The sequence below is a fragment of the Conger conger genome, chromosome 9 (genome assembly GCF_963514075.1).
Source record: "Conger conger chromosome 9, fConCon1.1, whole genome shotgun sequence".
NCBI lineage: Eukaryota > Metazoa > Chordata > Actinopteri > Anguilliformes > Congridae > Conger > Conger conger.
Window position 1 is genome coordinate 19544099 of NC_083768.1, and position 16050 is coordinate 19560148.

Sequence of the window (16050 nt, forward strand, 5' to 3'; positions counted from 1 at the left end):
TGACATAAGGAATAGCATTCAGAATTCAGAACAAGCAAGAACACGTCTGTGAATAAAATACACTAAATGCAGGAAGTGTTTTGAAGTACGTTAACTTATTCAGATAGTTAGCATCTCTCATTCTGAATCCACGGTGACACATTTGAGATGTAAGTAAACTTTTTTGCTTGCTTACAGACAGTTCATGTCTTTTAAGGATGCATTATTGGCACTCACCATGAGCTTATTCTAAGGATTTGATGGCTAGCGAGTCCATGCTTATTTATCTTAATTTAGTTCACCTCCTTTAATCTTTCACGGCATCATCAGCCCAATACTTCTAAATTAGTGTAAGCTAGTAAGCTGTTAAAGCAACCCATGTTGCTAGTTTACCACATCCAAGCTGAGCGAATACAATTCCAGGTGACTATACTGTAGTAATAAATATGAATGAAAGCCTATCATTCTTTTAATTATTATTTTTTCTCTATTGTAGTCAATTTCCTGATAGAACTTTGTGATAAAAGCATAGATACTATATTAATTATAGCTGGAACCAGTTTCTGCTCCAGCTGGATGGTCTGTTACCTGTACCAAGCTGCTCCATCAGCTGGACAGGGTCTTGCCAGAATGGTTGTTTTATCTACCAGCTTTTTACAAGTTTGACCATCTCCAAACCAGCTGGTCCAGCGAAAAACCAGGCTAGAACCAAGCTGGCATTTCCACCAAGGTTTTAAACAATTTTACAATGGCTATAGCTATGAGGAATATGTTTTATATTTTCTGGTGGAGGCTGTATATAATAACCTTGCCCTTGCCCCTAGCAAAAACCATGGGTGTGAGAGGACTCACAAGTTACATTGAAGGAAATAAGAAACAGTTTTATGAGGGACGAAAGCTAAAAAACACCAAACTTGTAATTGATGGAAACAACTTGCTCTGCAACTTGTACATCGAATCAGGCTTGGACCAGCGGCACGGGGGAGACTATGAATCCTTCGCAAACATCATCCAACAATTCTTTGAGACCCTTACCACCTGCAACATAGAGCCCTTTGTCGTGATGGATGGGGCGATTGATTACAGTGGCAAGAAATTTCCAACACTAATAGAGCGAGCCCAGGGCAGGATCGAGGAGGCTGGCAAGATATCAAGTGGGAAGGCAAGGCAGACCAATATTTCGACCACACTCCTCTCCAGAACGGTCTTCAGACAGAAGCTGTCCAGCCTTAATGTCCCCTTTATCTACTGCATGTTCGAGGCTGACCAAGAGATTGCCTGCTTGGCCAACGAGTGGAACTGCACAGTGCTAAGCAAGGACAGTGATTTCTATATCTTCGACTTGAAGGGTGGGTACCTCCCATACGAGTTTTTCGAGTGGCACAACATCAGCATGTGCCAGGAGAACAAGGAAAGGTACATTCCAGTCTCCCATTTCTCCATCAACAATTTCTGTGCCTGCTTCAATCACATGAACAAAGAGCTGGTCCCTCTTTTTGCGGTGATTGTTGGCAATGACTACACCAGCCTAAGGTCCATGGATGCGTTTTTCAGCCGGGTTAACTTCTCGCAAGTGGCCCAGCCTGCATACAGCAGGATGCACGCCCGCATTGATGGCCTGCTCCACTGGCTGTCCCAATTCCCTGGGCCGGAGGAAGCGATGGATGAAGTTCTTGTCCGAGACAGTGCCCAGGATATCACTCAGGATATAATCTCCGGAATGCAGGAGTACAAAGTCTCCCACAGCAACCTGGCGCAGTACTTCATGCACGGAGCTTCAGTGGACAACCTGGCAAAATACTACACACCAGCCAACCTCCCGGAGCCTGTGAGACACTTGCCCGAATGGCTCCTGGATAGACTGTCCAGGGGCCACTTGCCCTCTTTCATTCTTGACGTCCTGGTGCTGCAGAAAACCATACTGGGAGTGCAGGTGGAGAACTGCCAGCTTCCCAGCAGCCACACAACCTCCCTGCCAATCCGCCAGGTCTTCTATGGCCTGCTTCTGGATGGGAATCGGAAGCTTCTCCAGGGGCAGGACAGCGAGCAGGGAGAGACCACAAATCCAACCGAGGGCAGCCCGCTTTACCATGTGCAGGAGTTTGACAGGCTGGGTCTCAAATTCAGGGGAGCCTTCATTGACGCCATTCTTCCAACTGGGATCCAGCAGCTGCCTCTGGAGAAACTGAATGAGGTAGCTACGCTTAGTCATTGTGTCAGTGAAGCTTTTTGAGCCCTTCACACCTTCTTCAAAAAATACTATGTGGGTCCTTTAATGAGCATTTAGTTCAAATTCAGCTTTATTGCGCATCCTTCTTCATCCGCACAGTTAACCAGTTATTCCAGCTGAGTAGTACCATTCTTACGATGTGAGAATTTGAGTTTATTGCTCTCACCTCCAAAGGACATTTCTCTCAATGTTCTATCTCCTTCCAGTACTCAATAACTAGGCATTAAACCCCTTGACCTAAATTTGATGCCCAAAGATATTGTATTCATTTGCATCATACCATATGAATAATGGAGAGATCCATATCACTTCTGTTTGCTTGACTATGTTTCATGTACTCACTTGTTTTGTAGGTGCCTTTACCTGTCCGACTCCAGGTTCTCCTGGAGACTCTGGGAGCAGACGAGTCCATTACTATAGCCGATCGCCCCCACCTCAATTTACCTGTATGTGTTACCTGCTACTGGCTAAGCAGCTCCAAGCCCAAACCTAACCTGCAGATGGTCCAGGCTCTGCTGCTGGGCATTGTGTATGGAGAACTCTGCAGACTTGGAGGCAGCCAGAGAGGTACAGCCAATTGTAAGGCATACTGTCCCTCATATATGCTAGGGATTACTGTCTTTTTAGGATTATTATTTAATAGTAATAATAAATTCAATTCATATAGCGCTTCTCATTTGCGGTGGCAAATCTTTACAGCAGATTTTATAGATTATATATTTTAAAAGCAAGGCCTGTTGGCAAAAAAAAAAGGTTTTAAAAGCATCAGTAGATGGGGTAGTTCTAAAATCATCAGGGAGGGTAGTTCCAGAGGTGAGGGGCTCACGAGCAGAAGGTCTCCCTTTGTCCAGATGTAGGGGGAACCTGAAGCTGTAGGGAACAACATTTTATCAACATACACAGGCACACAATCACATCAAATCTTGTAAAATCTAGTTTTCCAGGAAGTGGATGAAAAACACTTTGGCGTGTATTATACACTAAGATGTGTTTATATGGGTATGAATTCATAAAATTGAGGGAAAAGTACATTTTCATTTCAGCTTGTCTTTAAGTGTAATTAAGAAAAAGTTCTGGGATTGCACTCATGTTTGGAATGAAAACCAGCCCACAAATTGATACCCCAGAAGCAAGATTCGGAACCAATAGTGCATGCATTGTGTAACTTATATTGGGACAGTGCAGTGGGACTGTTAACTGTGTCTGGACATACATTTTATCTATATCAGTTTAAGTTATCATTGGCACTAGTGAACATTCTATCATCTGTAGAACGCAATGTATCATATACACTAAGATGAGCAGTACAATACCACATCTGTAGTTGGTTACACATTTCGTTATGTGTACATTGAACTGTATATGTATAATGCTGCATAAATTCCACAATGGTATGGAAATAATGTTTCCAATCCAATAGCATGACTCCCATGCTGTTTGTTCTTTGCCTTTGTTCCTTGTCTCCCTTAGTGCAGTATTGGTTGAGTTCTGTAGGAAGCTCAATGGCTCATCTGAACTGATGTCACTGACAGTAATGACAGTCACTGATGCCCAGACGGGTGGTGTTACATCATCGGTAATGGTCAACACAACTCTCTCCCTCTAGGGCCAGCGGCTGAGTACCCAGGCTTGAGGGCAGTCTGTGATAGGCTGGGCAGACTACGGGTCAGAGCGAATAAGAGGAGAGGGCCTGATTTGGACGTGGCCCATGCTTACAGCCAGTGGCAGTCCTGCCTGTGGATGAGCATCTACCTGAACCAGCTGCTCTGTTGTCCACTTCCAGAGCCAGAGTGTGCCTGGTACAGAATGCCTGACTGTGCCCTTTCTCACAAAGGGCTGTTTACCCTTTCAGATAAAACAATATTCCAGGAGAAGTAGTCAGGAGAAACATGAAAGCTCAAATTGTCAGAAACAAGTATGGCTTGTTTGTTATTTTCTTACCTGATACTTTCACAAATAATGTTAATGAGTCATTAATTCCACAAATCCTAGAATTCCAGAGGTGTTGTCCCATGAATTTGTTTTAGCTATTCACATGAACACTGCAATGATCTAACCCCCTATTGTTGACACTCCCAATCAAGAGCAGTTCAGGTCTTCTGAGTGAAAGGCTCTTGGTGAAGGGGTGAATTAGCTCGTGCCCAGGTCATGCAGACTTTTGTGTCTCTCTTGGGACAGGCTGTACAGTGGGACATTCGTGCACGGTGCTGTGGTGGAGATGAAGTGGGGCAGTACCCCAGAGGACCTGCTGATGGGAGCCCCCTTTCCTGCACAGCTCTACAGGGACATCCAAGTGGTGGTGCAGCGCTCTGTGGGTGCTGACTTTTTCAAGCCCCAGTCCACAAAGAGGGAGAATGCCAGTAATTAGATCAGGGTGTTGGAGCTACACAGAAGTTTTTCTCCCCCAACAAGTACGCTGTACTAGATGATGATGCTGATGAAGAGTAGGTAGCACTCATTTTTAATGTCACTGTTTTAGGAGGAGACAGGACACATAGTGGCATTCCATTTGTAATTACAGCTCAGGAAATGCTTGCCCATTTGCACTGTACCTGTAATGTTTCTGTATCTGTCCTGCTTCTATTTATGTTTATTCTTGTTATATATTCATTATCATACAACCTTGGTTATTGTTTTCCATTATAGTTTCTCATTTGTGATCCCTTGTTATGTCTGCGTCTGAATGTTTACCAGCCGAGTCACTCCCCTGTCTGCATGTCCCACTATTCGTGTGTTTACCGGAGTTTCAGGTTTTCAATCTATGCAAATGTCTACTCCCTAATCTGGAGCCATATGTTTTACATATTTTGTTTTGCCTTCACCCTTTTGTACGTTCGGCCTTTGCTTGACTGGATTTTTGACCTTTTTGCCCGTTTACTCGACTATTCTTTTGCTTTCTGCTTTTGGCATTGTCTTGGATCTCTTTGCTCTTGAACTCGGAATGAATTACAACGTTTTTAGATTATCCCCTGGTCTGCGTCCGAGTCCTCAGTGCCGTACATAACAGTACCTAGAAACACATTTTAATAGCATAGCTGGAAAGAGTTTACTTTGGCAAGGCATTCCGATATACTTTTTAATACCGCATGTACACTGTCGTCTGGATGGTAGGTGTGCATTATAAACATATAATATGCAGGTATTGCAGCATTACAGGAAAAGACTCCACACCGTTGTACTTGCCAGCAGTGGATGCACCGAGTACTAAACCAGAGGTGCCAAAATTGATGAAACCTTGATTTTGGTGAAATCTTATTTTTTTATTTTGGTTGGTTACATTGAAACATTATTAAAGTATTTTTCATGTTGGCAATTTGAGTTTCTCTCAATGATGATATTATTTATTGTGCATTGCCAGTCAGGAGTGCCAATAATTCTGGAGCCCACTGTAGATTAGTTAATGCCAGTGGTTCAAATAACATTGTAAAGTTTGACCGATTAAATCAATTATCTTCCAGCCTCCTAAACAATCCCCCAATCATTATCAGACATACTAGCTATTCACATGATCACTGCAATGATCTAACCCCCTATTGTTGACACTCCCAATCATGAGCAGTTCAGTTCTTCTGAGTGAAAGGCTCTTGGTTAAGTGGTGAATTAGCTCATGCCCAGGTCATGGCATTCCATGTGTAATTACAGCTCAGGAATTGCTTGCCCATTTGAATTGCTTGCCCATTTGCACTGTGTCTAAAAATAAAAATATATTTTAATAGCACAGCTGGATTTTTAAAACTTTTGCAATGTATTCAAATCATCAAATTATTTTTAATGCACATACATTTCATTATGTGTATATTTCTATTTATAGAGGTCATATTTTAAAGCCTTAATTATTGACCACAATGTACGGCAGCTAAGTGCATAGAGAGGAGATCCCTTGAAATACACTTGTTTAAAAAAGGATATTGTAAAAGTGAATGAATGACCAAATATCTTTTTGATAATGTACAGCTGACAAAAGGTAAAATAGGCTCAAATAGGTGCTGAGGATATGAACAGCTTGGTTTTATCACTTGTATTTTTAGACTGTATTTGTGCTTTGCAGTTGGAGAGTGATGTATCTTTCATTTTTGAAAGTTCCAAGCAGCTTAGCTTTGTATTTGAATGCATTATGTACTGGCAGCACAAATAAAATTGAGCATAGCAATGCAAACAATATGAGTCAATTTATATGGTGATACTACATACTGCCAGTCTTCACTGCCATTTGTACCACTGCAGTAGTGCAACGAGCATCTCATTTCTAGAAAAAAACAATATAGCTTCATCTTCTAGCCAATAAATATTTGTTGATGCTGCATTTGGGTAAGTTAAAAACTGTCCCTCATGACAAAGAGGTTTTCACTCAAACGTTTGAATGAAATGCACTGTGATATATCTCACCACAAATATATTTTCCCTGCATACTGTATTGATGCGAATAAATTGTAAATAAAAGCTTGATTTATATTGCTTAAGATTATGCTGCTGTGAATTCTTTCTGCTGGATTTAAGTTAAACATAGTAACAGGTGGCACCCAATGAACAACTGTTCATGGAAGTTGTAGTGCTTCACACATCTGGTGGAGAACCTGATAATTACAGCCACAATAATTGTTAGTCACACCCATGTCCCATGCCCGGACAATGGCACTGTGTGATGAGCTTACGATTGTTAGTGTAGTTCATATGCATGATACAGTGCTTAGAGAATGGGATTTACCCAACAGGGACTGCCTCTGTACTGTTCCACTGTGAGTCCCAGGTGGATAGGCACTGTCTGTTAATAGCACAAAAGCACTCTCACCTGCAAACCTCAGGTCAATCTGTACAGCTGTCAGTCAGTCCAGACACAATGTGAGCTGCTGTGGCATTTGGAGCTGAAGCACTTTGCATCTTGAAATGATGAAAAGAGATTTTCTAGGAATTTCACATGGAAATGATGTGAAAATATATAACTTGGGGTCAATACAATCAAATACCCTTTGGAAGTACTTTGGTATAAGCAAAGTATAAGCATTTGGTCATAAAATATTGGAAGGGTTATAGATTGGCTGTCCATCTGGTATGTAAATTAGAGGCAGAATAAATGTATGTTTACAATAAATGCATGGTCATATTCTGCTTCATTTCTGCATAGATTCATTGATCTGCGTCAATCTTTGTGCCAACCATAATCTCAAATAATGTATCGGTCATTGAATGGATACATTTTTTTAAAATCCTCCTCCAGGCTCCATAATAAAATACAACAAATGGGCTTCATTCCTTCCCCGATCGTAATCTGCCATACCATTTTTAAGCACAACAGTGCCCTCTACAGAACTTTGTTTTGTTGAGATTACGAAAATATAAGCTTTCAATCACAGCTAATCAAACAAGGCATTTTATAACGAATGTCTCTTCTCAAGCTCCTCCAACTTCCCTAAATACATTATTCCAAAGGTATTTTTCTATGAAAGACATACAATTTTGTATTTCCAGGCAGGACACCATGGATCTTCATTCAAATTGAGCCACGTAGGGGCAACTGCAAAATACAAGACTGATTTCCTTTTTTTTCTCTCACGTAAGTCTCCAGCAATCATGTTTATTTGTGAAAAAAATATTCTGTGCGGGGGTAAAGAAAAAGTGAACAACATTCTTCCAGCAAATTCTCTCCAAGTAGGAGAGGTTGTTGTTTTCCACAGTTGTCTACATAAACCCCTCTGTTGACATTGCTTCAATTATCCACCACTTCCAACTGTTCTTTTATATTGAGGGTGTTTTCTGATTTCAACTGCAGGAAGCCTAAATATAATTTTTAAATATTTTTTGGCATGGTCCACCTCTATGCCATGAGATATGCAAGATATGATTATTTTATTTTCTGTTATGATTTTATACTATAATTGTCTTGTTAATGTATTCTTTTATTTATAGGTACCTAAGGTGGTCTTGGTTATGTCAATTTTATCTTAATTATTATAATTATTGTTTATCTTTTAATTTCTTTTTTTTTTTAACACAGTTTTACCTTGATTATCTCTGTCTGATAGCTGGTTCAATAATGTGGTATCTCCCAATTATTGCATTAACTTGTACCTCCTCTCTTACTGTCTCTCAATACTCAATTTCTTTCCATCTGGCCTCGTAGTTGTATTTTATTCTGGGTTTATTTCCAATCCATCTACACTCACCAAGCACTTAATTAGGAACATTTTTACTTTATTACACCTACTTATTCATGTGATTATCTATCTGGCGGCAGTGCAGTGCACACAATCTTGTAGATACGGGTCAGGAGCTTCAGTTAATCTTCACATCAACCATCAGAATGGGGAAAATGTAATCTAAGTGACCCTGGAATGATTGTTGGTGGCAGACAGGATGGTGTGAGTATCTCAGAAACTGCTGATCACCTGGGATTTTCACACATACTAATCTCCGGGGTTTGCAAAGAATGGTGCATTAAAAAAATCCAGTAAAACAGAAACGCCTTGAAAATGAGAGATGTCAGAGGAGAATGACCAGACTGGTCAAATTACTGGTCACAGTAACACATACAACCACACATGACAACAGTGGTATGCAGAAGAGCATCTCTGCACACACAACGCACCATAACTCTAAGGCTACTTCCATCCAGTATCTTAACACGCTTATCCTGAACAGGGTTGCAGGGGGGCAGGAATACACCCTGGACAGGTTGCCAGTCCATCACAGGGCACACACACCATTCACTCACACACTCATAACCATGGGCAATTTAGACTCTCCAATCAGCCTAACCTGCACTGTGGGAGGAAATCGGAGTACCCCGGAGGAAACCCACGCAAACACGAGGGGAACATGCAAAACATGTAAACTCCACACAGGGAGGCCACGGCCGACCGGGATTCAAACCCAGGACCTCCTTGCTGTGAGGCGGCAAAGCATAATGTCCAAATGATTCGCTCCCTTAACAATTATTTAAGATAAAATGAAACAAAGTGAAATTGGCAATACAATTTTACTTTCATTTTGTTAATCTCAATCAAAAAGAACTATATTGACCATCACAAGTTGGTCACAAACAGTTAAACATACCACTTAGCACTGAAAGGGCAATAATACAAAGGAATACAAACCATATGGAATGGTTGCAGACTTGCCAGGAAGAGGATGCAAGTGCATATTATCCCCACCGACATGGCAAGATGGTGAGGGAGGCCATGAGTAACCCAAGGATCGCAGTAAGAATTGCAGACATTGTTTGTGTCTTGGGGCCACCAAATCTAAAGCAAAACATAAAATGGCACCTCCATGCTGTCTTTGCGCAAACTCTTTGGAAGGGTGGCACAAAGACAGCTCTTACTGAGCACAATAAACAAAGCATCTTGAGTTTGCCAAGCCTCATTGGAATTATGCCCAGAAGAGAGTGAGATGAGACCAGCATTGAATGTTTGGCGGCAAAATGGAATGCATACAAGGAGAAGCACCTCATACATACTGTCAAATATGGAGGTGGGGGTGGGGGGATGTTTTGGGGATATTTTGCTGCCAGTGGTCCAGGGACACTGTTTAATCAATAGCATACATTGAATTCAACAAAGTACCAGGAATTTTCAGCAGTCAATCTGGTTGTCTCTGCTAGGAAGCTGGGACAGGAAGATTGTCCAGCGGGCAATGGCTCCAAACATGCACCAAATCTACACAGAAATGGTTGAGTGAAAACAACCTACATGTTCTGGAATAGCCATCTCAGTCTCCAGACTCTATCTGGTAAACTACTCAAGCACACTAAATTACTATTAGGTCCCATTCTATTTGAAACATTTTTATTTGAAACATTTTGAGGGTCCCGAATGATTGGTTTAAATTACACTCAGTGACGCACCACCAGTCATCTTTACGTCATTTCTCCAGTATTTACATTTCAAATCGAGTTTAGGCTGTGACGTCACAGTAGATGCCTTTCAGTTCAGAATTAAATAAATACAAATAATCCTGCTTTGGCGAGTATTCTGCTGAGTATACTAGAGGACAGGACATAAGTAATAGAAGATGGATATTAGAACCGGATTTTATAGCAGAATCCTCTCGGTAGGCTATTTCTTTTTCAATGTATTATATAAGTTATATATAAGGAATGGAGGAATGGTCCAAAATCTCTCCAAATGTGTTCTCTAACCTAATCACAAATAATAGAACTTAAAGACTCATGGCCCTCATCTTCAGGGGTATTAGATTTTTTATTTGAAAAATTTGAGACTTTGGTTAATAAAGTACACTTCACATGTTGGAAAATCAAGTTTTACAATAATGGTATTATTTTTTAGTCCAACGAGAAGATCGTAGGAAAGAGATAAGTGGCTTTTAAAAATAGTATTAAAGGAAAACAAACGTTATTTTCAGGCTATTCACATGTTGCTCTTTATTTGTTTATATATATTTTTTTACAAAGTATGATTTTTGGACACCTCCGGATTTTCAGTTTGCTAGCATATGCATTCCACGTCTGGACAATAGATGAAATGAAATCAAATAAATGAATTAATTCACGGAAAAGTACTTATATATTGTACATTCAGCAGAAGGCCGATGATTGCAGTAACCAACATTGCTATTCAGCTTTCGCTTTTACCTGCTGTGGCTTTTCATCAGACTAGGCTGCTGAATGGAAGGCCTCGGCTATTATCTGGTTGGTATTTGTAACTATAAATAATAAGTAGTTATTTATCCATCATTGCTCATTATGAGTGCACAACCAAATGATAATACCAGCTTAATAAATAGGTTAGGCCTACCGGTTGTCACAGCGTGTTCAATATTTATTGTTGGAAAATAAAATGTATACAATCTGGTGGTATTCATATTAACGCTATGCATAGCCTCCTAATTTAATATGAAATAGTTTATTTTATTGGTCTCTTTACATGAAAAACACATAATTTATCAAATCTTCCAATCAGAGTCAAATTTCTTGGTACACAGATAAACAAACTAAACATAAGTATCTAAACAAATCATACAGATTAAATCATCGAGCAGTTAAAGACGATGGAGCACTGGTGAAATGAAAACAACAAACAAACTAATTGAATATGAAATAGGCTAAAACAATGAAAACCCCAAGATATTTACAACCTGATTATTCACGATTATATTAATCTTTGCATTGCCATGTCCCTTTCTATGGAAATAGCCTCTGGTAACGGTAAATTCTGATTGGTTGTGGGGCCACATAATTCAACAAATAAAAATGTAGTGCATTTCAGAATTCAATAAATAAAAACGAAATTTGGAAGGGACTATCCTCATTAAAAAGTTCTGGTCAGTTTAAACACGTTTTAATACGCATAGCTACGCATCAAGGCAATATGGATATGAAACCAAATTCGATTGAATTCATGCGAGAATCCAAGAGGTAGGCTATTTATTTTTAAAGTTATGAATTCCAAAATTAATTATTGTTAATTATCTTGTTGTTTTCTGAGATGCTGTCGAACTGTTTACTGTAGCCTAGCCCCAGAAAATGTAGTGCACAAATTTCCGAAAGAGATATTGTCGTTCTAAACCACTGATTTAAACAGACAGTCCAAAACCTATGGGCTTTTTGATTGAAACGTAACGTACGGTGAAGTGCAATCCCTCCAAAATGACCATAAGTGGGCCTATATTACTACCTTGTCCACACTGTAATGTATCTCGCTTTCTCTTGGCTTTTGTCATACTGCAGACTAAAGGTTACGGTTATGTTTTCGTGGAATGCATGCCGACTGTCGAAGAACATCTGGAGGTGCACGTGGTGGGGATGGAGGATGGAGTAAGTACCGTACAGCACTTTCATTTTCTTATCAGTCATTTAGTAATGACCCAGTTTTAACCCAGGAGAGACACAGTACAACTGTGGTACCATACATTATGACATCTAATTGCTTTTTAAGGGTGAACATGACAGTTTAAGAAATAGGCCAGCAGTATAGCATAATAAAGAACCTGGGCTTGTTACAGAAACATTTCAGCTTTCTTTCCCAGGTGAAATGCTGCTTTTGCACCCTTGAGTAAGGTCCTTAATCTAAACTGCTTAATTAAATATCTGCAAAAATGGCTTGTTTGTAAAGTCAGTGTGAATTCGCTCTGTAGAAATGCACCTGCTAAATGACTAGAACTGTAATGTAACAATCCTGCAGGAGACCCACAACACCATCATCGCAGTGGCTGAGGCAGAAGCCTCCAGCCAGCTCTGCCATGGAGAGGAGGCCATCCCCAGCATTGTTGTGATGGTGGATGTGGTGGAGTTGGAGGATGTAGTAAGTACAACACAGTGCTTTCATTTTCATTTCAGTCATTTCATAATGATCGCCATAATGTTGGGGCGGGGGGGGGGGGGGGGGGGGGGGGCGTTAGCTGAGGAGGAAGTGCAGTCGTCTGGTAATCTGAAGGTTTTTGGTTCAATCCCCGCTCAGGGTGTCGAAGTGTCCCTGAGCATGACTCCTAACCCCCAATTACCCCCAAATCCCGACAAGCTGATTGGTACCTAGCATAGCAGCTGGTCACCGATCGCTGTTGGTGTGTGTGAGTGGGTGTCTGAATTTACCATCCAGTATTTCTCAGCTTTAACCCAGGAAACCCTATTTGTTTATTCTCCATGAAAGTGTTGTGCAATCCTTAAAGTCCTTAATCTCAACTACTTAATTAAATATCTGCAAAAATGGCGTGTTTGTAATGTGTGAAGTCGCTCTGTAGAAAAGCACCTGCTGAATGACTAGAACTGTAATGTCACTGTCCTGCAGGTGACCCACAACACCATCATCGCTGTGGCTGAGGCAGAAGCCTCCAGCCAGCTCTGCCATGGAGAGGAGGCTGTCCTCAGCACTGGTGTGGCGGTGGATGCGATGGAGTTGGAGGATGTAGTAAGGACTTTACACAGTGCTTTTATTCTCATTAAAGTCATTTCATAATGATCGCCATAGTGATAAGGGGGGGGGGGGGGGGGGGGGGGGTTAGCTGAGGAGGTAATATGGTCGTCTGGTAATCAGAAGGTTTTTGGTTCAATCCCCGCTCAGGGTGTGTTGAAATGTCCTTGAGCATGACTCCTAACCCCCAATTACCCCCAAATCGCAACAAGCTGATTGGTACCTTGCAAAGCAGCCGATTGCCAATCGCTGTTGGTGTGTGTGAATGGGTGTCTGAATTTACCATCCAGTATTTCTGTTTTAACCCAGGAAACCGTATTTGTTTATTCTCCATGAAAGTGTTGTGTAACCTTAAAGTCATTAATCTGAACTGCTTGATTAATTTTCTGCAAAAATGGCTTGTTTTTAAAGTGTAAACTAGCTCTGTAGAAGAGCACCTGCTAAACAACTAAAACAGTAACTGTCTTGCAGGAGACCTATGACACCTCCACCATCGCAGTGGCAGAGGCAGAAGCCTCCAGTGAGCTCTGCCCTGGAGAGGAGGCTGTCCCCAGCACTGGTGTGGCAGTGGATGCAGAGGTTGTCGTAAATATTTTACACAGTGCTTTCACTCTGGGAAACTACAACCTTAAATGTGCTTCCTTATGTTTTTTAAGGATGAACTAAAGACCAAGATACCGTAATAGACCGCAGTGTTTATATGAATTTTATGACAACATTCTTAACATTTCCTGGTAAAAAAATTCAAAAGATTTACCTGCCCAAAAACAGCGAACTGAAGAGTGATGTCTGGTCAGGTACTCAGTGTATATCTGTTGTGCCAATAGTTGTATTTATGATGTATTTTCATATGGGTCAGAACTTTGTAGAGGCCCCTGAATTTGGTCTTATGTCCTCTACCATGCCTTCATCCAGTGTGCTGCAGATGAAGAGATGGGGGCGCTGGGAGGTGGGGAAGCAGCCCATCAGCCAGAGAGCCTCCCACAGAGTGAGTCTCACAGATAATGTGCTCTGGATGGAAAATGGCAAAATGTACATTTTGCTCTTAAATTCACTGTGTATATATGCATATTCAATTGGAACCCCTCAGCTCAGTTAAATCCAGAAATTGTGTGATCAAAGGGAATCCAGAAAATGCTCTGCAACCCTTGAATGATTACTTTACTCTGGTATTATTTTACTATTTACGATCAAACTTAATTACTTAACTTAAAATGTGAAGACCAGTGAATACTTGAATAGATAGTTGACGTACTAAAACGATTCAGATTTGTTTCCCCCATTTGATTACACTGAACTCTCAGGTTTTACAGTGATATTAACAATAAGGGGACACTCTGTTTTTCTCAGAGGTGGGAAAGAAGAAAGCTTTCCGGAGCTTCTTCAGCAGGGTGTGGAAAGCCCTCAAGAGCTCGCTGTGCTGCTGCTCTGTGGAGGAGACAGAGTGAAACACCACCCACCCTGCTCCTCCCCCACCTAAACCCACCTCCCAGCCTACCCCTACCCAACCACTCCCCAGCCTATACCCCCACCCAACCATCCCCCAGCCGATACCTCCATCCACCCACATGAGAGGCAGAGGCTGGCCATTTACCTATCGCGGTAAGCCAATGATACTGCAACTGATGAGCCAGCACTGGCAACTAACAGGCCTGTGCCGATGACTGATGGGCCAGCAGTGAGCAGTGGCAAATGAGAGACAGCATATGAGCCTGACTACTGACTCTCCTAGGCTGGCAGCTCACTCACGTGGACTAGTAACCCAATCTCCTAGACAAGCAACTCATTACATTACATTACATTACATTATTGGCATTTGGCAGACGCACACTTCGTGTGGTACACTGTCACCAGAGTGACGTACAGTTGATTAGACTAAGCAGGAGACAATCCTCCCCTGGAGCAATGCAGGGTTAAGGGCCTTGCTCAAGGGCTCAACGGCAGTGCGGATCTTATTGTGGCTACACCGGGATTAGAAGCACCGACCTTGCCTCTCCCAGTCATTTACCTTAACCATTACGCTACAGGCCGCCCCAGACTCAATAGTTTAGACTAGCGTCCCACCTGCCTAGACTAGCAGACCACTCTCCCAGACTAGCAACTCACTCAGCTAGACTAGCGACCCGCCTGCCATGACTAGCAACCTACCCTTCTAGGCTGCTAATCCCTTGACTGGCAGCATATTCACCTAGGCTGGCGATTGGCTTGTTGGACTAGTGATGTACTGTGATGCTGATGATCAACAAGGGGTTTAACATATACAGTGGACTCCAGAATTATTGGCACATGAAGGACAAATGGCACAGACAAAGGTGATTGAGCTTGACTGCTCCGTGATTGGATCAGAGACAGGTAGATAGACATAATGCTGAGTCTAATTCCTTTGTTTTTGCAATAGACTGAATGCATTTTGGGTTGAGATAAAAAGATGAACACAAGACAAGTGTTCAGAATTTCAGCTTTTATTTCCTGGTATTTACACCTGATGTTTTAAACTACTTTAAACATAGCCTTTGGATCACCCAATTTTTAGGTGTGCAAAAGTATTGGAACAGAGTATTTAAGTAAATGAAAGTAAATAATACTTAATATTAAATTTGGTAGCATATCCCTTGCTTGCAATAACTGCATCAAGCCTGTGATCCATTGACATCGCCAAACTATTGCATTCTTCTTTTGTGATGCTTTTCAAGGCTTTTACTGCAGCTTCTTTCAGTTGTCTCCTCTTTAGGAGGTGAAATGCATGCTCTATTGGGTTAAGGTCTGGTGATTGACTTGGCCAGTCTAAAAGCTTCCACCTTTTCTCTCCAATGAAGTTCTTTGTTGTGTTAGCAGTGTGTTTTGGGTCATTGTCTTGCTGCATGACGAAGTTCCTCCCAATTAGTTTCAACGCATTTCTTCATAAGTTGGCAGACAGAATGTTTTTGTAGACTTCTGAATTCATCTTGCTGCTACCATCATGAGTTACATTATCAATAA

At 41.4% G+C, this 16050-nt stretch overlaps 1 protein-coding gene across 1 annotated transcript; it reads left to right on the forward strand.

Annotated features, from left to right (window-relative positions):
• The first annotated feature begins 811 nt into the window (after positions 1–811).
• Positions 812–14677, forward strand: LOC133137580 (protein asteroid homolog 1-like). The gene is made up of 10 exons (XM_061255911.1): positions 812–2173; positions 2587–2776; positions 3816–4008; positions 4388–4520; positions 11892–11978; positions 12346–12465; positions 12949–13068; positions 13543–13656; positions 13987–14059; positions 14565–14677. The coding sequence occupies exons 1-10, from the start codon at positions 812–814 to the stop codon at positions 14675–14677; spliced, it is 2505 nt and encodes an 834-aa protein (XP_061111895.1).
• Positions 14678–16050: the final 1373 nt, after the last annotated feature.